General features: G+C 41.1%; 1 protein-coding gene across 1 annotated transcript; it reads right to left on the bottom strand.

The window, feature by feature from the left end:
* Positions 1–1,591: 1,591 nt before the first annotated feature.
* On the bottom strand, positions 1,592–26,825 carry SETX (senataxin). Its single transcript, XM_026049197.1, has 25 exons — positions 26,789–26,825; positions 25,881–26,061; positions 24,307–24,517; positions 24,033–24,142; positions 22,917–23,136; positions 22,488–22,607; positions 21,772–21,943; positions 21,145–21,235; positions 15,800–20,359; positions 15,151–15,250; positions 14,623–14,799; positions 13,037–13,266; positions 12,545–12,709; positions 11,816–11,972; positions 11,599–11,700; positions 11,058–11,170; positions 10,283–10,354; positions 9,191–9,340; positions 8,590–8,697; positions 7,694–7,881; positions 7,236–7,328; positions 6,425–6,589; positions 5,829–5,927; positions 3,793–3,880; positions 1,592–2,811 (listed from the first exon to the last, which is right to left on the bottom strand). The coding sequence occupies exons 2-25, from the start codon at positions 26,058–26,060 to the stop codon at positions 1,981–1,983; spliced, it is 8,502 nt and encodes a 2,833-aa protein (XP_025904982.1). The 5' UTR covers position 26,061; positions 26,789–26,825; the 3' UTR covers positions 1,592–1,980.
* Between the last annotated feature and the right edge of the window lie 1,026 nt (positions 26,826–27,851).

The raw sequence follows: 27,851 nt of genomic DNA, 5'->3' as shown, positions 1-27,851 counted from the left end.
AGCGGGTCAGGGGTTAGGGAAGCAATTAAGATTGCACCGTAATGAAGAAACTACAGTTTGGGGCCCAAGGTGTCATTCTTGAGCACTGCGCCACGTCCCCATTTCATTTCAAGGGCATCTCGAAGGTCAGAGTTTTCCCTTATTCTCTTAAAGTCTCCATGGCGTCGCACTGTGAGCAGGACAGGCACACACAGGGACTAAAGAGCCTTGCAACACACCTACTGCTCAGTTCTTGTTAAATACAAAAACATCTGTCCAGTGCTTGGATACCTTAAACTTCTAAGTTATCCTGGCAAATACGTTACTTTCTGTGGGGCAAGCTATCCGTATTTCCCTGAAGTGCATCACAGATTTGTCAGCTGGTGCAAAGAACAAAAATACCACTAACCATCACACTGAACGTGCCAGGCCTGGAATGCAGCTAAAGCCGGTGGTTAAAGTCAGCCCAGGAGCCTGGCAGCTCTTTCTGCAGCTACACGACCAAGACACCCTCATATAGTGGTTAAGCATAAGCCATTCAGTAGGTCAGCATGCCAGAACCTGCTCCTTAGTTATGTGATTTGCAGGTGTAAAATTAAATTTAAACTTTGCAGGCTCCATTCACACAAGATTGATGGCTTCTTTCTATTCCTTAAAGCATTTGGCCACAGCACAAAGGGTTAAGAACACCACGACCATCCCTTCCCGCATCAGTTACAAGGGATGGCAAGATACTGCCAGGGTTGTAACAGGTTGTATTTTAAGAGAGATGCAGGGAAACAGCAGTCTGGCCTGCAGGCAACACCCCCAACTTGCATTAATGCAGAGAGGTGCTGAATTCTCAAGCAGGGGGTTGCTAGACTGTCTCCACACGAAACACTGTGCATGGGAAACGCTGCTGGTCGCTTGCTAGAGATGGATGGGCTCTACTCCGGGAGGTAAAAACAGCGCTACACTGTGACCCAAAGGCACTTGCTCTGCACTAGAAATAATCCCACTCTGATTGTGGAAGCGTTACGGTGAGATGTTATGGCTTTCTGCATTATGGCTTGCTTAAGAACAGTCACAAGAGACGCTCTCCCTGCCCCTTTACTGGTTATATAACAGAGAACTAACAGCTCGGTCCTTTTCAACTCCATAGATCTCCAAGAGCTCTATACAAAGAAGTTCAAGTGTCATTATCATTAACTAGGTCTTTTGACTGAGATCCCACTCATCACACGGACTCTGTGGGCCCAAACAGATCTCACAGGCTTTAACCCGCAGCTCGCGCCACCACTGCGGCCAAAGGGCTCCAGGCAACCAAGCAGCAGCAAGAACAAAACTCAAGGCACGTGTGTATAAACATAAGCTCTTTTGTTCCTATAAAAACAGGCAATAAAATGTACAAAGTAAGTAGAAATTTCTCCGTTCAAGCTACGTTCCTCTGCCCTCAGTCTTCCCTGAGGAAGTAGAACATGAGGAAGAATCGCTTCCACCATCTTTTCAAAATTTGTTGTTTGCTATCAAATAAATTAGAGTTACTAGGGCAAAGGGAAAAAAGTCTGGCTCTGAATTTGGTTTCTTTTTTTTTTTTTTTCTTTTTCTTTTTTTTTTTCTTAGGTTCTTCATAAAAAAAATTACATCACTATGAAATTAGCATTTGCACAAGGAAACAAGCAGCTACGGACCTGCCAAATCAAGTCTTAAAATAATTTTGTACTGTACAAATATACATCATTAAACATTTACAATCTCAACTTCCTAGGTGACAAAATTCACTGCCCTTCCGAGCAATGCAGCTAACTCAACTTTTCTGTTCAAAAGCTCAAAGTTATCAACTCTCATCTATAAAGTCTCTTTGCCATTAGTGACAGGATGGGAAAAAGATCAATCTACTGATTGTAGAAGTATCAAAATCAGGGAGTTCCAGGTGTATGAATGATCTTAAAATGAAGTCCTTGCTAGACAGAAATCTGGGGATGGATTTTGAGTAATGGGCCAATACTAAAGACATTCCAGTCAGTGAAAGGTCTTTCTTCGCTTGGCACTGATCAAGTCTTTCCTATCTGGTGATTCCTCTGATGCTTTCCTGGTTGCAAAATTATAGTCTTTATCTTTGCTGCACTTACTGCTACTACTTTGACTTCCACTGTGGGCTTTGGAATCATTTTTGGACGAAGCGGCTCTCCAGTCGTTCTCCTGCTGAGCTGCAAAAGAGGATGACATGCAAGGGAGGCTGAATTTCCCTGTTGTTTGTTGGGGCCTCTTGGAGGTTTCTGTCTTGGGAAGCTGAGCCCTGGCAGCGGCGGATGCTTCTGGGCTCTGTTGCTGTTGTTGTTGAGCTGCTGTTGCTGCCAGATTGCCCTGAGCTGACTGCTTGCTGTCTTTTGAGACCTGCTCCTTGCCTTTCGTCTCTGCTCTGCTGGCCAGTCTGGGGTCCCGGGGTCTCTCTCGATCAGCAGCCTGTGCTGGAGCCTCTGCTGGGGTGGAAACCGAGGCCCTTCTGGAGTCCACAGCGTGAGGCCCCTGGGGCTGCTGCGGCCCTCGGCCTCCCTGCGATGCTGCAGGGCTGGCAGCAGCACAGAGTGCCCACGGGTGGCTGCTCTCCTTGGGGTTTGGGAGCTCGTCCCTCCTGCCACCAGGAGGATGGGCTGGCACTGGAGGATGAGCTGGCACTGGAGGAGCTTTCTCGGGCCCCGCTCTTGTTGGAGGCCGCCCAGGGGGTTTTGGGACTGGTGGCTTGAGCTTCAGAATCTTGGCAGCATCTTTCTTGTAGCTCTTCTCCAAAGTCTTGATAATGGCACCTCTTTTCTCAGCATCCTGAATCAACTTGTTCCAGTCTTCATTTTCCTTTGAGGAGGGGAAAAAAAAAAAAGACAACCCCAATCATGCAAAAGAAAAGAGCGAGCAGAAGGAAATCAACACATACAAACAGAGGGGCTGCAGGATGCACATCCTCTTTCACTGAAGGTACCCGACCAAACTGTCATGGCAATCACTGTTATGATCCTTCTAGAATGAAAGATTCTAAGTTTCACCTGAAAGCAAAAGAGCAGTGGGCATGTGGCTGCTTTACATTTCTCAGCCATCAGCAATTTACTACTTAAAATTGTAACTCTTGTCTGCTTTTGTATTTATGAAGGCTGGAAGGCAACCGAATTCGGAGAACAAGAGCTACGGGAATATTGTCTCCATGCCCTCTAGTGGTGTAACCACCAAATAATCCCCACTCACTGACAAAATAAATGAAGTACAACCAGGCACCTAGACACCAAGTCTACTCTAGAGCACTACCCACCCTTCTGGTGATTCTTTATAGTCCCCCAAACATGCAATTCTGCCCAGAAACACCTGCCTCACAGTACAACTACCATGAGAAATCATGTAACTAACTACACAGAGTAGTGTCAGACACAATCTGAAAATCAGAAGACAGTGGGGTTTTTTCCCCCCTCCCTCCTCTAAATCAATCATTTTACTTGCACAAGTATCCTGTAACAACTGCAGTAATTACAACTGGAGAAAGAGGAAGGATCAAGCAGCAAAACATCTTTGTCATCATCTCAACTTACCTGTAGAGAGAATTTTTGCACTCCCCACACTGGTTTAAAAGTACTGTGATATAACTGAATAGCTAAAAACCTTTCCTTCTTGGAAGCAAGGAATACAGCCTTTAAGCTCTAAGAATCACAGCCAAGCCCTTGTTCTAACTGAGTAACACACTTAAAAAGCACCTTTTTCACGTACCAGAACAGTCTGAGGATGGTTTTTACTTGCTTAACCTAAAAAAGGTGGACACACAAGGATCATCAGATGTAACACTGCACCTACCATGAGTGTTTCTAGTCTTCCAAGAATGAAGAGGCTGAACCTGGCCCGGGTAATTGTAACATTCAGGCGCTGAAGACTTGCCAGAAACCTAAATGACAAGACAAAACCAAGTTCCTAAACTCGTTCCTCCAAACTTAAACATGTAAGAGAAGGAGATAACAGTCAGTTTATTAATGAAATGAAGATAACACAAGTAGTTAAAAAGAAGGCAGTTCATTATCCATTCCCAGAGCCCTCTAAAGCAGCCCTCCCTTTCCTAAAAGGCTTTGGGTGAAGCGTTTTCCTTTCAGTACTTTGATTCCTTGCAGAGAACTCCACAGCTCTCACACAAAGAGGGGAAATATCAGTGGCAAAACCTCTCTTAACGATGATCCCTGTTTCCCTCACTGTTCCTCAAAGCCTTGCTCCTATCAAGCCTTTACAGTTCTTTTTGGCTTGAACTGAAACAGATTAATATTTCAGATGATTAATGGGAAAACTTCCTACTGCGATGCTAAATGCTGGACTTGAATATTTTACTCATTCCAAAGGTGACCTGCACTAGAAGAACACAGCATTTCTGCTTTGTCATGTTTCAAGTTCTGAAAAGCATACTCCTTGCAAAAGGAAGTTTCCAATTACAAGTATCAGACATCTAGACTGTTTCTGCAGAACCAAAACCAAACACAATGTATTAAAACTTAAACAAGAAGTTATAACAGAAGTTACAATTTTTACTGAAAAAGACTAAAGACAACTAAACTGAAGGAATACAAGATGTATTTTCTCAGGAAAGTGAAAAAATCCTTCAAGTATCACTTCTTGGATAGTTTTTCTTCTCCTTTTTCAAGCTTAATGCTGGACTAGGAGTCCTGGAGACTGAAATACTTTGCTCAGCTCTGAGACCAGGGGTAATGGTGATGCAGAATTTCTCATCTTGCCAATGAAGCCTGACCTTGAAACACACACCCAAGTCATCAGTATGTGCAACTTAAAAGGTATCGCATTGCCAAAGCTTTATTGTATAAGTTTCAGCACAGCAAGTTGTAAAATTTTCTTCCAAGAGAACAAGTAGAGGCTAAATCATACGCCAGCCAAAAAGTCAGGCAGGTTATAGCTGCCTTCAGCTTCCAAACACAATCAGCCAGATTAAAAATTCCCCCAGAGCATCCTTGTTTTTTACTGCAGGATTTCAATGCAAAGAACAGTCCTTTCCCTTCCCAAAGTAGCACAGATCCATACAACTAATAGCCCTTTATCTAGCAATTAAAAAAATCACTAATCAAAGAACTATCAGTTGCAAAATGTCGTGGGTGGTAACAAAGAATTCTGCCTGTGAACAGCCTCCGCAGACTCACTGAAAAGACCACGAACTACAAGGCTCATTTCCAATGTAATTTTTAATTAAAATAGTCACCTTTCGGACATATTAGTAATAAAGGAAATCGATCCAATTGTTGCAGTAGTTTCCAATATCTAGTTGCTCTGCTTCAAAAAGGAAATTCTTGTATACAATTATCAGAACTGTGATCTAGAGTCAAGAGTTTGTGAAATTCCTTGTTCTTCAAAAGACAACCATCTAGCTGGTCTAAGCCACATTCCTAACAATGTAATTAATCATTTAGCAGCACTCTTTTTACAGAGTAAATGCTATATTAATAGGATATTAGTCATAAAAAAAAAGGACTTTTGTTTTCAAAGAGCATCGTTCAGAAAACTGCAATGTGACAAGCTATAAGGACTGCTGCAGCACTAACGTGAAGAGCCAAGTTCCCAGACCAATGCTGCCAACCGAACACTGATGGACTAAAGCAATCATGCAAATTTATCAGTATGCACTGCAGAACATTGCAATACTTAGCATTTCCATGTACTTTTTGATCCAAAAATCTCAAACCAGTAGCATTTCATGCAGTGGTTTACTTTTTAATTAGCCAATTAATGCACTGCACTGCAGTAACTTGTTCTCTTATTTTTAATGTTAATATTCAGAACCTGACAACTACATCCAATGTGTCGGTGTGACAAGGATTTGCAGGTCACTGAGACAAACGTACCCAATGGAGCCTTTACTGCTGTTGGCCCGGACACACGTCACGATGATGCAGTCCTTCTCCCGGCCCTGGAAGGCATCCACGGTGTCCACTTCCCCCGAGCTGTCAAAAGAAGGAATTAGTAGGCACTGAACTGCCTTAGTTGAGCTTTCTTAGCAATACACTAACATAAATGGTATAAAAACTGTGCTGTTTGATCAACATAGTCCAGGGATAAACTTCTGCTTCAGAACATGGAAAGATTCAATATATGAATGTTAAGCAGTTTTTGCTTTTTTTGCTGTTGAAAATCTGTTCAGTTCCATGGAGCCTGGGAATCACTTTTAAGTTTATCTGCAAATCTTGTCTTTTTCTTTTTTTTTTTTTCCTCCAGAACAGTAATCTTGTCAGAGCTTGTACAAGAGTAAGCGCTAAGAACCCAAACGTCATGCTTGTTTTAAGAGAAAAGATTTGGATGCCTCCTGATAAAAAAAACCTAAATAGAGATTTTGGCAGTACAAAAAAGTTTGAGACATTTTGCTCCAGTTTTAAGAGGATAAAAAAGGACTAATATGCAGGGAAAAAAAAAAAACTATTTGAAAGCTCAGGGGCTTCTTTACCTGTTGTTCTTAAACACTCTCTCTAGTTCTTCTTGAATTTTCTTTTTCTGTGCGCTGTAAGGGGTAATTATTCCAATCTGACGAAGACCAAAATCCTTCTTTTTTTCTTTAATTGCTTTAATTAATTCTATCACCAGTTTAACTTCTTGGGGATTACTAAAAGAGCTGAACAAGACAGAAAGGAAGAAAAACATTAAAGAAACAAATTTAATAGCTCTTTCCAACTCAGCACTTCAGCCCAAGTTGCAGGAGGACTGAGTCAAACCTCATGTTTTAAGCTCTTGCATCCTCTTTTATAGACGCGCAAAATAACACTCAAATTGGCCTTGACAGGAGATAAGCAGTAAGGATTTTTATTTCTCCTTTTCAATAAGGAAAAATTGTTGTACTACAAGTTCCCTGAGAGCTCCACAGCTTCGCTTTCTCTTAAAAAAAAACTATGAAGGGGAAGACTGAGCCTGCCCTCTTCTGGCATCCTATCAGTATGCAGATGTGAAAAGCAAGTCTTCAAGAAAGGGGAGATAAAAAAAGAATCTGTAGGATTGAGATGGTATCACAGCACAGACTGAAGGCATACACTGGGCCCAAAAGATATTCAAACCAGGACGAAAAACAGTTACACACCAAGAAAAACACTTAACACTTGGTTTCAGTAAAGCAGCCTTCTAGAAAATTAAATCACATCTAGCTGAGAATGAAGTTCTGGCTATTTGCTGCATGCAGAGAAGAACAAAGGAAAAAGGCAGATACCTCTACAGGCAAATAGTTATTACCATGGGTAAGACATGGCAGAGCAGAACGCAGGACTTACTCGTTGTCTCTCTCCTCACGACCATCTCTTACATCAAAAATCAGGTAAGGCTGGAAAGGCCATTCTGAGGAACATCTGTTCTCTTCTGTTGCTCTGTGAATAACATTCACATCACTAGTTAAGCATAAAAAAGAAATCCCAAGAATTGACACATGGTTATTAAACACAATCAGCTTTCAGTTTTTATATTTCCCCACTGGAGTCCCTACTTCTTACTGTTATCTGGGTATACTGAGGACTAAGATGGAACTCTGTGCTGTAACAAATCTGTTCCATCTTCAGTGATCTAGTTATTTCATGCCTCATGGCCAGCATCACCAGCAGAAGGCATGTAAGTCTTCCCCCATTAAGCATCCTCCTTCACAACCACAAGAACCTTTGGATGCAAACAACATGCTGCTGTGAAGAAGCTTTCTTTGAAATAGTCCCAGCTCAGAAGGCAGAATTTTGTTACTTACTTGTCAGTCTTCAGGGTCCTGCCATAAATGTAACTGGATGGGAAGAGGCAGATATCAGGGTGCATCCTGTACTGCACAGTCAGCTGCACAACAGGCAGGCTGCTGCAAATATTCTGCTGCACTTGTCTCTCCAGGTGCCTGTGCAGACGTGCCATCAAGGACTGATCATAGCCATAGTCCTGAGCTTTCTGCCAGAAGGAAGACACGTCATTGACTTTTGGGGAATTGGGTCCAGAATTAATGATAGGAACTCACTTTGGGGACTGCTTGCTATTTTTTTAAGGAAAATTCTAAATTGCTGATGAAGTATAACAACCTAAAGACTTGATTCAGTTTTCTATCTATGCTTGTCTTATTAGTTCAGTAAAGGTCACCTGCCTACGTCTGAATTTTGACAGTGCAGTCTTCAGCAATGCTCATTTCCCTTCTCCGAGTTGCAACACACTGAAGTTTTAAACACATTAATAATAATGGAAAGCAAGATTTTGCAGAAACCATCTCCCTAAATTAATTCTGAAATCTCCCCACAATTTCTGCTACCAGAAAGGAGAAAAAAAGTCTGCCTTCTATCAGATGTTCACAACAGTCCTCCCAGCTGATGGATACAAGAAAACACTCCTAATATGTTCATCCTTACAACACCTTTGTAGGTGAGGAATCCTCCCACTAACAGGTAGTTCTCCATCCCCATTCCTCAAAGGATGGGACACTGACCGAAGCTCATGTTACAGTCCAACAGAGCAGCACTGAAGGTGCTCACTTTGGTGCCACAGCTTTCCTTACTAGTGCATGAAATGCACTTTAAGCTACATCAGATATATCTACTGAAGTTCACACATAAAGGCAACACTGACATGGTCTCAGCACCACAGCAACAAAGTAATTTGAACACCTACCTGTGATTTTACAGTAGGAGGGAGTTGTTTAGGATCTCCAACAAGAACAAGTTTATTACAGCGATGAATCAGTGGAATGAGTGTTTCAACCTCACAGGACTGTCCTGCCTTTTGAATATGCAAACAGGACAAAAAGTAGAAGTTGTAAGCAAAGGATGGAGAAAAATATTCATTTTCTGCCATATAGAGAGTATAACTCTGATATCTTTTCCAAGGATCTCTTCCTAACAAAATCTCCCAATAGATTTTTCAGTTAAGTAATAGGTAGAGCTCTCCAAATAAATACAAAAGCAACCCAAACATTTAGAAATCGCTGTTATTATATAGTCACATCTTAGTCATTGCCTAGTAAAGATATTTCCCTTTAAAGCAAGATGCAGGCAAATAAAGAAAAAGAAAACACCCACATTGTAATAAGTTATTCATGTTGTGCAGGGATCTGCATGATAAGACAGGCCAGTTATCAGTTAAAACACAGGTACAGGTGAGTCAACCCACAATATTATTATACCAGCAGCTGAACAGTCCCAAGCAGCCTAAGCAAAGAACAAGGCAGACATCAGGTGGGGAAACTGCTTTAGTTCTCCACAGCTTCACTCACCTCATCCACAATGACACAGCTGAAGGGATCGAGTCCTTGCCGACTAAAAGCAGATTTCAGCAGGATCCCTCCGCTCGTGCTCAGGGTGCAGCAGATGATGTCGGACTCCAAGAGAATATCTGCCTGTATCTTCTGGGAGCACCCTCGAACCTTCAAGTACAAAAGGACACCGTGTCTCTTCTCTGTTTGCTTTCCTGAACCACCTGCTTTGTTCTTATAGCCATTTCTAACTGCCTGAACAATTCCAGCTGTCAAACAGATGACACACAATAGGCCATCCCAATGAAACTACCTCTGCTCTTACAAATGCAGGTTACAAATTTGCTCAACTGAAGTTTGGAACTGATGTTCCTCTCACCTGAATTCACAGATCGAAACTACTTCCTAGGTAGCAAGCTAGTAAGTATTCTTTCATCTCTACAGTTACGCAATCTAAACATAGTAAGTGTGAGCAAAATGCAGTTTGCCATGACACAATTAACTCCAAGCCTCCGTGACCACGACAGTCAGCCTGTAATTGTTGAATATTAACCTTTCAATTATCTTTTGTATGATTTGTGCAACTTCACCTCATTTTTTTTCCTATCAGTTCTTATTTCTAATCTCAAACCTATCTCTTTCCACACACAAAAAAACCCTGCAGCTACTGCTTTACTCAAAATCATCTAAGCATGTCTTGCCTCCAGTAGGACAGCACAGGGCATAAAAGTGTCTAACAGAACATGAGAACACTGTGCATGCTTCTATTAACTTTTGTCAAATATGCCATTTTGTTTCATACTCACCTTCATCTAGCAAAGGTAATTTCCTCATCCACTTTTTTTTTTTTTTTTTTTTTTTTTTTTTTTTTTTTTTTTGCTATATGCAGCCAGAAGACTATACCTCTGCTTCCCACCACACTGTTGTTTATTATTAACTCAGCTTATGTCCTCTACCTATTTAGTTACTATTCTATTTATAAATACTCCCAGGCACATCAACCCCAAATTTCCAGTACTTTTAGCACAGAGTACTGGAAATTCAAAGCATACCAAGTACATAAATACAAGAGGTAAGGTTTATTAGAGAACTAACCCGAGGATAAGGTCCTACCTCCTTCAGTTGAGAAGCAAGTTGCTGTCTCTCCTTCGAAAGTCTGCCAATTTCATCATCTAACAGTTGATTCTGGACGGGGGGAAATAACAGGAAATTGCATATTTATATCAAGAACAATTTACAACACGTGTTTCCTCGAGAGCTTTTTCTCCCATACCCCCCAGATGTTTATTAAAAATATCAACTTGTGCAATAATATGAAATGTGTCAAAAAAATACATTGATAACCATTTCTTTCAAAAGTTGTCAACATATCCAGCACTGCACGTCAGTCTACACCCGTACATTTCTATGCAACTGGATACATTATTTACTATCAACAATCTATAATTTGAACACAAGTGCCAAATTTTTATGCACCTGGAAAACACAACAAATGGATCCAAAAATCTTAGACTGCAAAGTATCTCCTTATTTCAGCCAAGTAAAATCAGAGCTTTGAAGCATACAACAAAATGAAATAATGAAATTTTAAAGTATGGTCACATACAATTCTACTTGATGACAGCACTAAATGAAGGCCACTGAATACTGGAGCAAAACGTGCTGTGGTTGAGCAGCTGAACACACAAACATAAATGGACTAGAAAATTCCAGACAAAAAGTACTTCATTCCTTTTCATGTTGCTAACCAGTATTTCTATCAGTTGGAAAAGCAGGTGAAAAGACACTGTTTCTGCTCAAACACAGCTTTATAAGGAGCTCTTTCCTCCTTGGATTCAACCACAAATACAAAACCATAAACAGATTAGAAATACTGTCTTCTTACTACCTCCCTCTTCTCACATCTATGCCTGGCACGTTGACGGGACAGCATGTCCAGCTTTTGATCTAGAGCTTCTTTCCTCTTCTGAATATCCTGGTCACGGTTAGGTAGTTTTCGCTCTATAATAAAGGAAAACATGCAGGAGAAATAAAAATTATATAGATTACAGTATCTCTTTTCCATCAAACTTATCAAAACAACAAAAATAAAAAAAATTATTTTGTGCGTTTTCCTTTTTTTTTTTTTTTTTTTTCCCCTGGCCTCTGAGGTCTTTCATCTTGGACAGTAAAAATGAAGGCAAGAAACCTTTGTTTCCAAGTCCAACTCTCAAATGCTGCACACCAGCAGACAAGCTGATGAAGAACAGGCTAGATGAAGAGTGAGGTGGACTGAAAACCAGCTTGAGAACAAGCAAGGTCAGAGGGTTGTGGCACAAACTCAAGTGGGAGGCTAGGAACCAGCAGCATACTTATGAGTCAAGGATCTTCCTTCTTTTTGAAGCATTTGAGCACACAGTAGCCCCAAGTCTAATTTCCAGGTTACTTACTCATTCTGTGTTCAACTTGCTTATCCAGGCTAAATCCACGTACTTCACTGCTGATGGATTTTTCTGCACCCAGTCGCACTAACTGGATGTCACCACAGTTTCCTGTTTGTGAAAAATAACATTGTAAAAATCCTTTCATTTTGCTCCAATCTGCTCTTTCTTTTGGTTCCAGAGAAGGAAATAAAAAAATTAAATAAATAAATCAAATAAACCATACCCAAGGGTTCCTGTCTGTTTTGGCACTTTTCCTTAAATTCAATGATGATCTTTTTCATGAGTTCATCAACAGCAGCATTGGATGGTGCACAAACTAAAAAGCGGTTCGGCTTGATCTTGGAATTTGGTTTTTGAGTTGTTTTCTCATTCCTAGCGTTCTGTAGATTAATTAACAATAAATCAAACCGGGCTCTTTAGATAATTTCTATTTTAAAATCCAGACTGTACTCTCCTCCCAACTGGCATGCAGTGTATGAAGACCCTGGTATTTGCACATCCCTTGAGGTGGACTACACCTTCTACTGAGGAACTGGCAAGCCAAATGTGTGACCACTACTTGCACGCATTCCCTTCAACAATGATGTACCTGATGGATCCCTGAGATGCTAACGGGGAAAAATCAGATGGGATCAGTCAAGTAATGTTCTTTACATCAAAATATGAGGGTGTTTTCATGAGACAAGTGTTTACACTACCTAACTGCATGTTCAGCAGGAAGCTTTCTTGATTTTACTCTCTAAGCTCTGTAAAATAAATCTTTTCCAAAATGTACACAATGTATTATTCCTATGATTACAGGCTATTTGATGCAAGTTTAAAGAAATTCAACTTAATGAATATTACCCCTAGTACCACTCTGATTTTATTTCAAGATATTATCAATTCCATTGCGGTGATTCTTTTGAGAAAGCAAATAGCAGTACAGGATGAACGCATCACATTCACCTACCTCTCTCAAAACACGAGACAGAAGCCCAACAATGGTTTTTGATTTCCCTGTTCCAGGCGGTCCGTGTATGAGGCAGATCTTGGGAACTGTTGGATGCTGTTTTACAATGGCATAAGCAGTGCTGATGGCTCTCTTCTGATCTTTATTGTAGTCTTTCATATGAACCTGAAGGAATGATTAAAGCTTCCATGTTTATGTATTTTCAGAATCCCCCACTCTTTCTCCAAGACTAAATAAAGCCTCATACATTACAGTGGTCATGGAAGCTTCTGACTTCAGGTTTGCTCTAGGAACACCCAATGCTCATGGAAAGGCAAAATCAGCTTCTTGTCCACCCACCCAATTCACTCACTCTGGAAAAGCAGAGTGACTCGGTGCCTTCATAATTTGTGTATTTGCACTTAGGCATCTCTCAAAAACCAACACGACCATCGGATTTGCAAAGTGGTAAGATAAAAACACCCACTTGCCATCCCTCACCACAGGACTTACATCACTTTCTGCAGATAACGGCATATCTCTGGGATAGAAGTCATTGTAATTTGGGTTGATGATGGCTCTAGCCAGGGGACTCCTGCTCAGTAGCAGGAGACCTTTGAACATTCGCTGCGTGGTTACTAGGGAGCCGACCACCACGCATTTCACTTTCTTGTTAATGAATAATGACAAATTGCTTCGAGTTTGCACAGAGAGATGACAGACAAGATGCTGCTCGTTTTGTCCTTTAAAAGAGAAAATTACAACATTGAAATACTTAATTCAAAGAACATTCAAATCACCAATTACAAAATTGTCAAACAGCTCCATCAGAGAACCTATCAGAATCAGATGCTGCCTTATCTGATCTGCATATCATCTGGAAAGCCAGGAACTAATTCTTGCAAAGAAAATCAAATTCTTTGCAAGAATTTGCATGAAGATCAAAATCAATTCTTGCAAAGAAAATCAAATACTGTTCATGATTACTCTGGTCATGTAATAAAGCCATACTATCATCATTTTTTAATGGAACAATATTAATGTCCTGGTTGACACTAAGTTAACCATGAGGCAGCAGTGTGCCCTCGTGGCCAAGAAGGCCAATGGGATCCTGGCCTGCATCAGGAGGAGTGTTGCCAGCAGGTCAAGGGAGGTGATTCTGCCCCTCTACTCAGCTCTGGTGAGGCCGCACCTGGAGTACTGGGGGCAGTTCTGGGCTCCCCAGTATAGGAGGGACGTGGAGCTTCTCGAGAGGGTCCAGAGAAGGGCAACCAGGATGATTAAGGGAATGGAACATCTCTCGTATGAAGAGAGGCTGAGTGAGCTGGGCCTGTTTTCTCTGGAGAAGAGAAGGCTCAGAGGGGATATGATTAATATGTATAAGTTCAGGAAGGGAGAATGCAGGGAGGAAGGGGACAGGCTGTTTTCACTGGTGGTCAGCGATAGGACGAGGGGTAATGGCCATAAGCTGGAGCACAAGAAGTTCCGTCTCCAGGTGAGGAGGAACTTCTTTACTGTTAGGGTGACAGAGCAGTGGAACAGGCTGCCCAGGGAGGTTGTGGAGTCTCCTACTCTGGAGGTCTTCAAAACCCGCCTGGATGCCACCCTGTGCCACATGCTCTAGGTGTGCCTGCTTGAGCAGGAAGGTTGGACTAGATGATCTGTAGAGGTCCCTTCCAACCTGTGATTCTGGGATTCTGTAACCTTGGTACTTGTCAACCCTGGTACTTCACCACCCCAGTTCTACAAGATACATTTTGCCCAGTGAAGTCATGGAAGCTGATGGCACTCCTTGTCTTTCAGCAGTGCTCTCCTAAGTGCATATACACAGCACTTACTCATCTCTGAATTCTACCTTTATACAAAGCATTAACATCTCTTGTTATAGGACATCTCTAGAAAAACTCATGAAAATAAAACTATAGCTTCAGTTCCTAGCTTTATACAATATCTTCTAGCATGGAATGGAAGGAGGAAAAAATTAAAAAAAAAAATCTATTTCCTCTTAGGTTAGTGATATAAATCCTATCAGTCAATACAAAGAAGTATTTGATGGTAGCAAAACGAGTTGCATCTTTATCTCAACACCATTTACTTACTAGCTGAGCTGCCAGCTGCACGAGAAAACCGTGTCACAAGCCCCACAGGCTGCTCTAGGTGGTTCACCACCTCGCTCTCTTCCCCAAAGGTGTTCTTTCTCTCTTGGATTTCCAAAAAGATTAAATCATCCTCTTTTGGGTGAAGCTGTCGTGCCAAATCACTTTCTCGAATATGAGCTACCCAAAAAAAAAAAAAAAAAAAGGTTTAAGAATTAGAATGATAAAAGAAATTTGGGCACAATTACTTTTTGCATGGAGGAATGATTCGCATAGCACATACACTTGAGAAATACCTATATGCCAAGTTTTAAAGCGATATGAAGCTACAGCAAAAGAAAATGAACAGTTTTAACTGTTTTTTTTAAGTCTGAACACAGATCTGTGTAGAAGCAGAGTAGATCTGTGTAAAAGAGAGTCACCCAGCAACTCTCTAACTGTATTTTGAAAGCAGAAACAAACAGTAGAGGAAAAGCAGGCTGTGCCATTATCTTCATAAGGTTATTTAAATATATAAATAACATCACTTACCTGTAAAATCGGCTCGATTCAAGTCAGCACTGAAGTTTTGCAGCTGGAAGTAGTAACTCCTCTCTTTCATTCTCTGGCTTTCTAACCAGTCTTGGACCAGCTACAAGTTGGAAAGCAGAAGCTAAATAGAGCACTCTGAAGGGTTATTTTTTTCAGAAAAAAGCTTATCAAAACTCACAAACAGCAGAAGTGACTAGGCAGCAATAAATGAAAGCTAATGGACAAGACACAGAAAGTCTTGCCCACTTTTTATGTATGTGTGTGTATATATATATATATATATATGTATACAAGCACACACAGAGGACAAGTGTTGTTTGATTTTGAATGCAACTTTCACAAAAAGTTCTTCAAAACAAATGCATTTTCCCCCAACTCTTCCATTTTGCTTTAAAAATACCAACAATAGTCTTTTTATCTTATTTCTACTGGAAAAAGAGAGGCAATGACAGAACTTAAAAGCATACAGCCTTTAACTGAGGGAATACTGAGTCCTCTCCCAGAGAAAAATCTATCAAAATAGCTTGAAACAACACATCTTCTATCATTTTCAGAAGTTAAACAGCTAAACATAAAGCCATTTTTAAACTTTTTCTAAAATTAGCTAGTGTTGAAGGAAAAGCAAACCAAATGGCAGGTAGGGACTTACTGTTTCAAAGGCATTTAGCATCATCAAGGGGAAAAACGTATGAAAATAGTCATTGTATCCCTGGAAGCTGACGGGAACAGAGACCACTACAGATTGCAGGAGACTATCCGGAGGTCCAAACTTCCTGAAGTTTGCAAACATTTCATAAGTCCACTTGAGGACTTCCTTAACAAAAATACTATTATCATGCTGCTGAGCTCCAAGGAAGGAGGAATATTCTTCTCTGACAGGTCGTCTGGGAATGTTTGAAGCATTCTGTATATTTTGTGGCTGGAGAACATTACTGGAAACATAGGGCTGAGGAGCATTACTGAATCTTGGGGTTTTGCATACTTGATTTGCTGATGGTAGAGCCTTTGCAGGTGGTGGTCTGAATGCCACAGGTCTCTCTGCATTCACTTTGCTCTTTGAAGCTGGCAGGGGTTTTTTAACATCTTCAAGATCTTTGGTGAAGGCTGCATTCCGGGAAGAACTTACTGAGCTAAAAATTTTGGTAGTGGAAGGTTTTCTTGTCTTAGAAGGTGGCAACAAAGGCTTGACAAACAAATTGTCTTTTTCTGAGCTGGCAGTTGAATGCTTACTGCAATACTCCCCTACTCTTTCCACTTTTTCCGTACAGTCTTTGTACTTACAAGTCACAATACTCAACTGTTTGTTCTGCTCAAGGTTTTCAGCAGCATCTATTTCCATTTCCGTTGGTTTACTAGCTATAGTTATTTCTCCATCACCTTCTTCTTGGGAACATAATTCCATATCCACAGGATCTAACTGAGTTAAAAATAAATCATCATCGTCGTCGTCCTCACCACTATTATCATTTGATTTACACCAGTTTTCTTTTGAAGTTGTCTTCTCAAAACTAGACTGGACAACATCACCTCTCTCTGAAGGTTTATCTGTATCATCTTCAGCAGCTGCAGCAGAACAGGGAGACAAATCCATAGGTACAGGAGAAACCATCATGTTGTTTTCTTTCGTTTTTCTGCTCGAGTCTGAAAAAAATGGTGCTTTAGAGACATGTGCAGTCTGGATTCCCTCCTTCTCCATAGGGCCATCTCCGATTCGTTTTCTCTCACTGGTTGAGGGACCAAAAGTCTGCTCCATTTTTCTTCCCCCTTGGTTTTCAACAGCTCCTTCAACCGACGTCAAGCCAAAACTTTTCGGCTTTTGTTCCACAGATTTTGCACCCGCTTTGCTCACCTTTTTGCTTCTACCCTCAGAACTTCCTGCAAGATTTTTCCCTCTGACGCTGTGTTTGGGCCGTGTCTGCCTTAAAAACTGCAGATCTTGGCAGGCTAACATTTTTTTATTATTTTTTACCGACAAATTCTGGGGAGTAATCAACTTAGTCTTCTGTCTCTGTGCAGTTCCAACCTTCCCAGCAGCTTTACCATAGCTACGCAGCTGAGCCACGCTCTCTAAGGAGCGCTGAGACAATTCAAACGCTTTGCGGGGCGCCTTCTTCAGGCCAAGTTTTTCTGCAGTTGATGTTGGTGCAGGACACTGCCGAATCTTCCTCGGAGGAACCACAGCGGGCGTCGCTCGCCCGGGCTGAGAGGTTTTGGAGGTACTTTGAGAAAGTTTTTTACTTTTTGCAGTTTTAAGAAGCGTTCTTTTAGGACTCATTTGAACAGCTCTCAACACCTTAGCTTTTGCTAAGTTCATCCGTGGGCTCGTGCTGTTTTTCTTCATGGCCAGCTTTGAAGCTAACGATAAGTTAGATGCAGATGCTTTGGGTTCAGTCATTTCTGCGCTCGGGACGAGGTCTTTGGCAACAGCACTTTTGTCTGGAGAATCCTCCAGTTGATCTTTCTTGTTTCCCTTACTAATAGAATCTTGTAAAGTTGAACTAGATGCTTCTTCTGTATTAGCAGCTTCCTTCTGATGAGCGAGACTCTCCATCTGCTCTTCCACCTTGCTTGCTTCTTTTTCAATGGTATCATCACTTATGTACTCTGTATCATAACCCCACTCGTTTGTATAATCCCTCAGTATGTTGTCTGAGTCACTGCTACCAACTGATGTTGAAACACGATCTGTTTTATATTCTTGAGTCTTCTCTATAGCATACAGCTGAGTATCTTGCCAAACCGAGAAGACTTCATCTTCTGTTTCAAACTCAAAGTACTGAGAGCCACATTCCTCTTGCAACAAGGGCGAGCTGGGAGTCTTCAATTCATTTTTCGTCTCACTCTCAGAAATGCAGCTGGGTGTTAAAGGCTTTTTTTCCGGACATTCAACTTCATTTTCTTTTGGTGCTTGTTCGACAAGAGGCACGTTTTCTTCTCCATCAGAGGAATCTGAAATGATGATGACTTGATTGTCAAGACTATCACAGGGAGACTTGCTGCTCTGGATACTGCTCGACGATCTTACAGCACCTTTCACTTTCCTTTTAATGTCACATCTGTTATGATCTACTGAAATTTCTTGGCTCGAATCCATGGAAAAATTGATGCTCTTGGCATATGCAGCTAAAGATAATTTAGTGAGGTCTCTATCAACCTCAGAGTCTGTTAAACTGCTATCTCCAGAAGCCATCCTCATAAAATCCTCACTTTTCCCCACGGAATTGTTTTCTTTCTTGAAATATTTTGAAACTAATGATCCATCACTCGATTCACACTTCATAGAAAGTGGAATGATCTGAAAAGCACTGTTAGATACATCACCCTTATCTTCACAGCTAGATGGAACATGGCCATTTGCTGAAGTTTTATCTACATGGAACGTTCTGAAATTTTGACCTTTATAGTCCTCTTTAATAAAGCTGCTTAAATTAGGCTGTTCCTGGTCTGCAGATTGCACATTAAGATTTTTCTTCAATACAGTCTTCAACAATGAACTTGATCTTTCCTCTCTGGATCCTTGTTTCATTAAATTCCTACTGATCCCTGAAAAAAGGTCATCTTCACTGTCCTGCAAAGCAGGTTCATTTTTAGAGGAGTGAGAGCAATCTATGAGTATCTCTTTTGACTCTTGTTTAATGGAGGTCAATCTGGATTGAAAAATACTGGGCATGTTTTTCTCCTGCTTGCTTTCAAAGCTTCTGGAAGCGTGACAAATAACAGAGACTGCATTTTCACACACAGTACTCGCTCCCTGCTGTCCATAACAACCTCTGCTCGTGCCTGCACTGTCAGAGCACTGCTGAAGTTGGTCTGCTTCAGCTTTTGAAGCATTTGCTGCCATACAACTGTTCTGCAAGTCAGATTGCTTCACTAGATGCGATAGTTTTGAGGTCCAATCAGTTCTCATCATCTTCTGTTTTACATCCATGAGTCTGTCTGCATCTATTTTAAATTTGGAGGAAGAGTTAGGAGACACGTTGCTTTCCTTCTCATCCGAGTTACAAGCACGTTCTGGAGAATCAATGGAAGTCTGAGCAACCAGGTGCTTTGGCGTTATGGGCTGTATTTCGTATTTACTTTCCAGCTCTCCACTTCTTTGAAAATCAGAACAGAACCAACTACTCTTATTGCTACTGCCTGACACGAGGTGATCGTCCATATTTTTCTGAACTTCCCCCCAAATTTTTGTTGTCAAAGAGTTCTGCGGGCATTCATATTCCTGTGCTGCCATTTCAACTGGTTCCTTTTTAATATACGTATCCCCAAGAGGCCTTTCAGTGATATATCTTGTTGATTTAGATGCATCTCTGCCTTCCTCGTCCCAAGCATCATTTCTTCTAGGGAAAGGGTTCTCCTGACAACCTCCATCTCTGACTCCTTTTGATACAAAAGGCGAACAAAGTTCATCCCTGCTAGATATAGTCATCTTACATTCATCATCGTGTGTCCTCTTCTCTTGTTTTACACAAACAGGGGGCAAAGTTGGAGAGCTTGCACTGGTTTCTGCAGGCACAGAGGTATTCATTGCCCTGACCTTTATATTTCTTATAACCTTCTTTAAGCACAACTGTAATTCCTGGGTTTCCTGCATGCTCAGCTGCCAACCTAGGGATAGACTGCCACGCAGAAGAAGATTAAGCTGGTCTAGGTATTTCTTGCATAGAGTATTCTGCCCAATTTGATAACCTTCTCTAAGAAGGCTGCGTATTAACTGCACGCAAGCGTGTTGCACAGAGTTAGCAGTCTGTGAAGATGATGATGAGGAACCTCTCAGATAGTTTCCGGACGCTTTTTCAGCGCACCGTGAAAATGCTATGGCTGGGAGCTTGGCACACTTCACCACTGCTTCTACCCATTCTTGTGAGCTAACCCATAGCAAATGCAGGCATTTCTTATTTCTGTGAAGCTCGATAATCGACACTAAGATCAGGACGAAAAATTCAGAGACTTTGTCACGCTGCTGGATTTTTTCATTGAGAATATCCCGGATTTCTGAGCAGAGGTAGTGAATGACTTCTACTATATATTCCACACCCAAATTCTTGAGGTCCATAAGTGATTGAACAAAAGGGATGAACCACAGAAATGTGCTGTGATGCACACGCATATCCCTGCCGATATCAGACTGCAGCAGGTTAGCCAGCGTTTGCATTTCTTCATACATGTTGGGGCAATAGTCCGGACAAATAGCAGTTTTCCATCCTGTGTCCTGAAAAACAAATTCACCATGTATCATACTCCTTATTCACATCTGCACAGTTTGATCTGTCATTGTTTTCTAGCCAGAAATGTTACTTTATCTTAAAAATGGGAACTACCAAAGATGGAACTCCAGTATACACAAAAGGAAAATTTGCTGAAGAGGAACCTACAAAACAAAAATGTTGAGTAATTTCTCCCTTAAAAGTCACTTTAAAGCTTTCCAGAAATTGTTATGCTGACATAATTCAGTCTCAAATATTCAAATATGCTACATTCAAAACATTTCAGACATTACTTTATAAACACAGTGTTCCAACATTAAAAAGCAGAACACACGAATGTTTCTTCTGTTTTAAGATAATAAATGTTACTACAGGCTGTGACTTTTCTGAATCCGGCTCTAACATTTACAAGTACATAAATTTATACTTCATTACTCCATAGTCAATAAATTAAAACAAAAAGTAACAAATAAACTGGACTTTAAAAAGAAAAAAAAACCAAGTCCTTTGAAGCATGAACCTTTTTTTTTTCAATTTTGCTACCAATTTTAATGCTTTAATACTGCTCCTCTCAATTTCACAAAAACATATTTTGTTGCATACAATAATTATATACTGGCTGCTGTTTACAGCATACATAAGTTAAATATATTACTTAATATTTCTTATTTAAAGCATATAAAAATGTCCTTGTAGAAACAGAATAACTTCCTTTTCATATTTTACATATGATGTAACTGAACAGTTTCATTTGAGAATGACTTCAAAAAGTAAAGAAAGTTTTAAATACCTTTGGGGGCTTTTCTGTATTGTAATTATACACAATCTGACTGCAAGTAACCATTTCATCATCATCATCTGACTGTGGCTCACATTTAGTCCTAAAATGAGAAATACAAATCATTACAGACCCCACACAAATTACTCAAACAAAAAGACAATTAATCAGCCAACACATCTAATTTTTCCAACACTGAAACATGTAACTATTGGAAGTTGTCAGCAATAAAATACCCCTTGGAAAACTTATCATAAAGAGCAAAAAATTGCTTCAAGGAAAGAGTTCACAACTGTGCATTGTTTTTGATTGATTAAATAGAACAAAATCTTTGACTGACTCCAGCAAAAATGAAACAATGAGCAGCCTTCTTGGTTCAGAAAAAAATGTCCTGAAATTCATAAAAAAGTCAGGTTGTCAAAAAAAGTTAGTAGTTTTAAAATAATTTCACAATTTTAGAGGATGTACGTCATCATTTCATTGACTCAAGCTGATAGCGTTTGATTTTTCTTGCTGATGTTTTCCCTCTACTGTCACAAGTTACAATAACACTGACCAAGAAAACAAGATCAGAGCTACAACACTACCAGATATTAAAGACTTAAAACTCTTCCAATCTCTTAATAAGATACAACTGACCTCTTAAAGCTATCCCGTATATTTCTTATTTCATTGTTGTAGCTCACACTGTTGATAATGGTTTGAAAGGCTTGGATGGGATCAATAAGTTGACCCCAGACTTTAGATCCGAGCTGATCCAAAATGACCATGAAACAATGCAGTGCTGGCCAGAAGGGGTCAGTAGAATCATCTGAAACACAACAGCAGTATCGGGCAGAGTTGAAATGCAGAAAGCCCTGCACACACTTACAGTAAGCTGAGGTAAATCAGTTTTCATTGATTTCTTTCTTTTTTTAATATTAATAGAGATAATTGCTTTAAGTTGCAGCTAAATTTTTAATCCAGAGGAAAAAACCAATAAACATGCAGAAGAAAAATACCTATATGTACAGATGCTGCTGCTTACTGCAGTCTGAAAGCAACAGGAATCAGGTTAAGTATTCCTAATACAAAGCAAGGAATTTCCCTGTTTTAGGGCTCCAAATTCAAACTTTAGATTTTAACAAAAAGGACATCCCCCCATTCCTTAAGGGGAATTAAAGGACATTCCCCCCTTTCCTTCAAGGAAACAAATAAGTCTCACAGGTAAAATTCGATCATCTTAGCATTTCCACGCCACACGCTTACACAACTAAATAAGATCTTTAGAAAATGATAAAAAAAAATGTAAACAAAAACATAAAGATAAAAAAGAGACTATGAACTATCGTAACCTCAGCAGAAAAAAATAGTACCATCTGCTTCTTTCTCCATGGTGTGAAGTATAGACTGCATGAAGTCATTCTGTTTGTCCGGACCCAGCAACAAGGAATCCAAAGCTTGCTCTTCCAGCACTGTTAACAACATACAAATACCTACAGACACACACAGGAAAAAAACAATCTGCTCTTATACTTGTGGAAGTTTGTTTAGTCTGAAGTCTCATCAAATCAAGAATCACTTTTCAAATATCACAACCAGGAAATAACCTGGTTGTGAAAGATCATGACCAGAAAACTGAACCGAAACTAATTAAATTCCTACTGTTGTGTGCAATGTTCTGGTTTTCCATTTGACACCCATAAGGAAGAAACAGCACCTAGCTACATAATAAAACTTTCTCTTGAAAGAAGTGCTCATGAGATAAGAGAGATCACAGATAATTTCTGATGATAAATACTCACCTAACCAATAGTTCTTGTAGTTGGTAGTATCGTATAAATGAGATGGCAGCAGAATGAGTTTACCCTTTTCAATCACTGAAGAACTATAAATATCTGGGCTGTCAAAAAGCCCCAACTCAATAACTTTAAACAAGCATGTCAGCACTTCCTGCAAGTCATAGTAATCATCCCTGTCCACCTTTCCCAAGTTCCTTGCTGTTAGAATGGCCCATCGACGAATCTGCAGATTAAAACAAGAGAAATAAATGGTATCAGATATCAGTGAAAAGAGAAAAAAGTCAATGCTGTCTGATTAGCATTGCTAAATTAAATCACTGCTAAAATAAATGAGATAAAAATGTTTTTGTACTGAACTGCAAGTAAGAGCAAGTCTTTTCCTCTACCTACTACAAGGTACAGATAACAAAGAAGAGGTTAAAACTTCAGGAAATATATACAAATAAAGCTCCTTAGAATTCACGTGAGAGAGGCACCATTGGACTTTGCACTTTTTATATTATGTAAACTTCAACGACTAAACTCTATTACTTATATCATTACTTATATCATAATATAAGCTGCAGGAAGACGCTTACTATTTCTTTCCAAGGTGGAATAATTTGCTGATCCACTGACAACATTACAGAATACTGTCAAGAATTTAGTATAATACCACTACATCTTTTAATATTCCTTAAAATAGCTCAAAAATATCATAATAATGATTCCTGATAATTACAATTCCATGTATCACTTAACTACAGTGCATTTTAATGGAAGTTCTTTCAGCCAACTACACTATTATCTGTAATCTGTTCAGTCAACTACATTGCATTTAAACTGGAGATAATCCCAAATCCATCCTTTGCAATTTGCAAGGTTCTGAGTATTAATAAAGGATAAAAGCTTCTAAGGATGGAGAAAGACCAGGAAAGGAAGAGGGGTTAAAAAACAGGGTGACATAACTCTGCTCATTATTTACACAACGTAGTTCCATTACAGATATTTGAATTAAAAACAAACACAGGGAGTTACCTTACCTACAGGGGAAAAACCACAAGATAGATCATCAAATTCTTGAAATAGATCACATCTAAAAAGCAGTAAGGCTTCTGATTCCAAAAAAATACAACTTACCACTTCATTTGGGTGCACCAAGAAGACATAAATTCCTGGATATTTCTCAAAGACCTGAAAGGAGTTTTGACCTTGTTCCATTCTACAGAGCACTTCTACACAAAGCTCACCTAGAATAAAAGGCAAATACAGCAAGGACTAACTCATATGCTCATAAATTAACCTATTTGGTGTCAAAGAAAAATACTGGGTTTAGTATAACAACTGTTATTTTTGCTTCTGCTGCAGAAACAATATGGTGTCCTTCCGAATATGGACTAAAATATGTACTTACTGACTTTCTCATGCAGTAGCAGATAGGGATACTTCAGTATTTCTAGAAGGGGCACTCGCAAGTTATTCTCAAAATCTGGGCCTACGTAACCAGACAGCTGCGTGTCCCCATTCTCATCCACTATAAACAATTCATCATCCTCTCCAACTTCTTCTTTCATGGATTTCTCAATGCGGGCAATGAGACGGGAAGTTTCCAACTCCCATAGGACCTATTTAGGGAGGAAATATACAGTTAATCAACATAGAACTGTGTAGGGTTTAAGGATATTTATTATCGTAGACAGAAACCTTGACTTTCAAAACTTAAAATTTAACTTTGGGAAGTTTTTTTTCCTCCTGGCCCAGCACAATACGAAACATTAAAGGTCTACATGGAATTCACATAGTACAAATCACAGAGCTTTTACTTCAGAATTTCAGAGTTAAGATTATAAAATGATTGGGGAAAAAATGGCACTTCCACTGGGCAGGTTTCTGCATCTTTGTTAAATATTCATAGAGAGCTTCAGGCTGTCAATTTATCACAGAACTTTGTCCTTCTATACAAAAAAGCGGATGGGCAGTCATATTGAGCAGCACGGAATTAACAATTTTTGGAGTAATTTTAAAAACTCGTTTTCTCATTTATTTTGCAACTTTTTAGTGGAGAGCGAGAATGCAAAAAGGCAAACAGTGGCTGGATGAAGAATTGTTCCAAAGTTCAATTAGAAGTCTAGGTTATTTCCTATATTCAACGGGGAGAGAAAGGCATCTTCAGCAGTCGATTCATTCCAGTTATTTCTATCTATGATCAGACAGGATTAATTGCCCTCGAGATCAATCTATTTCTCTCTTTGGACTTTAGTTAAGTCTAATTAATTTAAAGAGTGACCTTTCATACACCATTAGTAAAGTTAATCAGCTATGAACATTCATTTATGTACATACATACATACAGAGATGCACATACACGCATGAAATAAGCTTTCCAAAATATCAAACTAGATGCTAATAAATGGAGAACTGTAACAGGTTTATTATAAGATAAAGGTTTTAAACCAGTCTCATATATCTGCAGGATCACAGCTCTGACAGTCAAGCATAACAGAAAACTGAGAATGGAAAGTGAAAGCAAGTCAAAGAAGAAAAACCACAAAACTGAACAAAGGAAAACAAAGGAAGAAAATGCATTACAAAATACAGCAGTTACTTGTTACAGTCTGCACCTTTTTTCAGAGCCAAAATCATTGCAGCATGAACAAAATTCAAGCTTTAATGTCTAGTCAGTAACTTCCTATTACTATTTTAGTTTTTAAACATATGAGGGACTTCTTGTTTTAATCTAGGCTCTATGCAACTCAACATACACCCACATAATACAGTTAAAAAACAAAGTACCTTATTTCAAGACAGTAAAACTCATCCCCAAGGAAAAATCCCTTTCTCACCAAAGCCAGACCACAACAACCCTGAGTTTTCATTGGCCGTTGAACCTCAATAAATGGCAATAGTCAAACCTCTTTGACATTCAAATATAAGAGAAAATTGAGATTGAAAAACGAAAACCTCGTGCAAGCTTGGCAATTTATTTACCTCGTGCAAGCCTGGCAATTTCTCCCTCGCTCTGTGGTATTCAACCACGCACTCCAGGCAGTAGCAGAGATCATCGTTGGATCCTTCCAGTTCTTCCTGGGACAGCCGCTTAGACGCATAGCTCTTCAGGAACTCGGTGGCATCAGAACCACTGGGTGTGCACCAGCGACATGTGCTCATTCTTTAGGGACAAGAGGGAATAACAGAACTCCTAAGGCTAAAAGTGGCCCAAGTTATTTCCTTTCAGCCACAGGGGTACCTAATTCTCAACGCTACGCATGTAATTTTTGACATGCATGCATATGCTCTTGGTTTGCGTCGCATAGATGCATGCAATTAAACAAAAAAATTAACTACAGCATCTACATAAAAAGGCAGAAAAATGGCCTGAAATAAGAAAATAAGAAGTCCTGAAAAGAAGTCACATGTAATTTGCAGGCTGTATAATTACAGTGTTCGAGAACCCACTTTACCTACCAAAAAATTTCACGTCCAGATCATATCTCCAACACCTACAAAGGGAGGGGTTTTTATAGCTTTTTGCTTCTACTTGGGAAGCACCAAGGCCTAATGAGGGCAAAACTTAATTAGCATTTTCCCTGAATCCTCTCCTACAATTTATAGGTCAGTAAATCCCTGTTGTCAACAGCACTGAGCATCTATTCCAAACTTTCCCATTTTTATTACTTCCCTGGGACAGCTGAGAGCAATAGCTTTCTGATACTCCCGCTTGGAAAACCAAAATTCCTTCTGCAAGCAGCAACAAGGTAGTATCAGATGAGTGTTTGGAAGCGCTCAGGTGAACGCTTGGTCTACAGAAAACGAGCAACAGTAACGGCTCCGTGTTTGGGATCAGCGAGGCAGATGGAAGGTGTAAACAAAGCGAAACTGTGCGGACGTGACTTTACCTTTGGGAAATGAAGCGATCCGCGGCGCAGGTGTCTCGGCTCACATGATGGGGACCACGGCCGCGCTGTCCCGCCGCTGGCGCGCGGGGTTGACGCCTTCAGCCGGCCATGGCCGGCCAGGCGAGCGCGGCCGCCGAACGGGCGCCGGTAACCGGGCGCGCTCCGGAGCGCTGGAGCTGCAGCTCCCCCGCAACAGCAGAACAACGCGGAGGAGATCCCCGCCGCAGGCCTCTGCGGGTGTTTATGTTCCCGTGGTTTACCCGAAGCGCGGGTGTTTACCGAAGTGAGGCGTTTCGCGCGGGTTTTTTTTGTACCCAAAAGCGACGCGTCCCGCGGGCTGCGGCGCGGCCTCCCCGGCCTGCAGCGAGCCCCGGGGCCGTTGGACGGAGCGCACGCGAGGGCCGCGGGCCCGCGCGGTGCCGCTGGCGGCGAGCGCAGCCCGCGGCGCTTGGCGAGACAGGAACAACGGCGCGCGGCGGGGAAACGAAAGCGAGAGCGCGGCGCCCCTCCCGGCGGAGCCGCCCCGGGACGGGTGAGCGGGAGCGGGCGCAACGCGCGGCAGGCGGAGGGAGAGGAAGGGACGAGGGGGGCGGCTGCTGCCCGCGCACCTCGCGGCGCTACCGCCCCGCCATGGGCCCCGCCTCAGGCCGCGCCTCCCGCTCGCTTCCGGCGCGGCGGCGGAAGTGCCGCCCCGCTCGCTTCCGCGCGGAGCGGGAACGCGGAGGCGGTGCCGCGAGGCCCCGCCCACACGGGCGGGGAGGGGGGCGCCTTAAAGGGCCAGGCGCGAGGGGCGAGTCTTAAAGGCGCCTCACGCGGCAACGGGGGCGAGAGGGAAACTGGGGGGGGGAAGGGAGTGAGGGGGAAGGCGCGAGGAGGCAGTCACATGGGGCAATGAAGGGTGAGGTGCGAGAGAGGTCGCAGAGCAGGGGGCAGCAGAAGGGCTTTTTTAATATTAAATACTTTTTTACTATTAAAATAATAAGTGCTATTAGCAGCTGCTGCACGTTTCCCCTTGTGCCCCTCCCAGGGACCCCAGGGCAGTGTTGTAGATTTTATCCAATTT

This window comes from Nothoprocta perdicaria, unplaced genomic scaffold, assembly GCF_003342845.1.
Source record: "Nothoprocta perdicaria isolate Ctin4 unplaced genomic scaffold, notPer1 scaffold_6, whole genome shotgun sequence".
Classification (NCBI taxonomy): domain Eukaryota; kingdom Metazoa; phylum Chordata; class Aves; order Tinamiformes; family Tinamidae; genus Nothoprocta; species Nothoprocta perdicaria.
The sequence above is the reverse complement of the archived record's forward strand: the minus strand, read 5'-3'. Positions and strand labels throughout refer to the sequence as shown.

Excerpts from the sequence above, each read along its gene's own strand:
- SETX (XM_026049197.1), bottom strand. The coding sequence starts at position 26,060 with ATGAGCACATGTCGCTGGTGCACACCCAGTGGTTCTGATGCCACCGAG. Across the intron at positions 20,360-21,144 it reads ATACAGAAAAGCCCCCAAAG|GACACAGGATGGAAAACTGC; the intron begins GTATTTAAAACT and ends TTTGTTTTTCAG. Across the intron at positions 10,355-11,057 it reads ATAGATGTGAGAAGAGGGAG|AATCAACTGTTAGATGATGA; the intron begins GTAGTAAGAAGA and ends CCCCCCGTCCAG.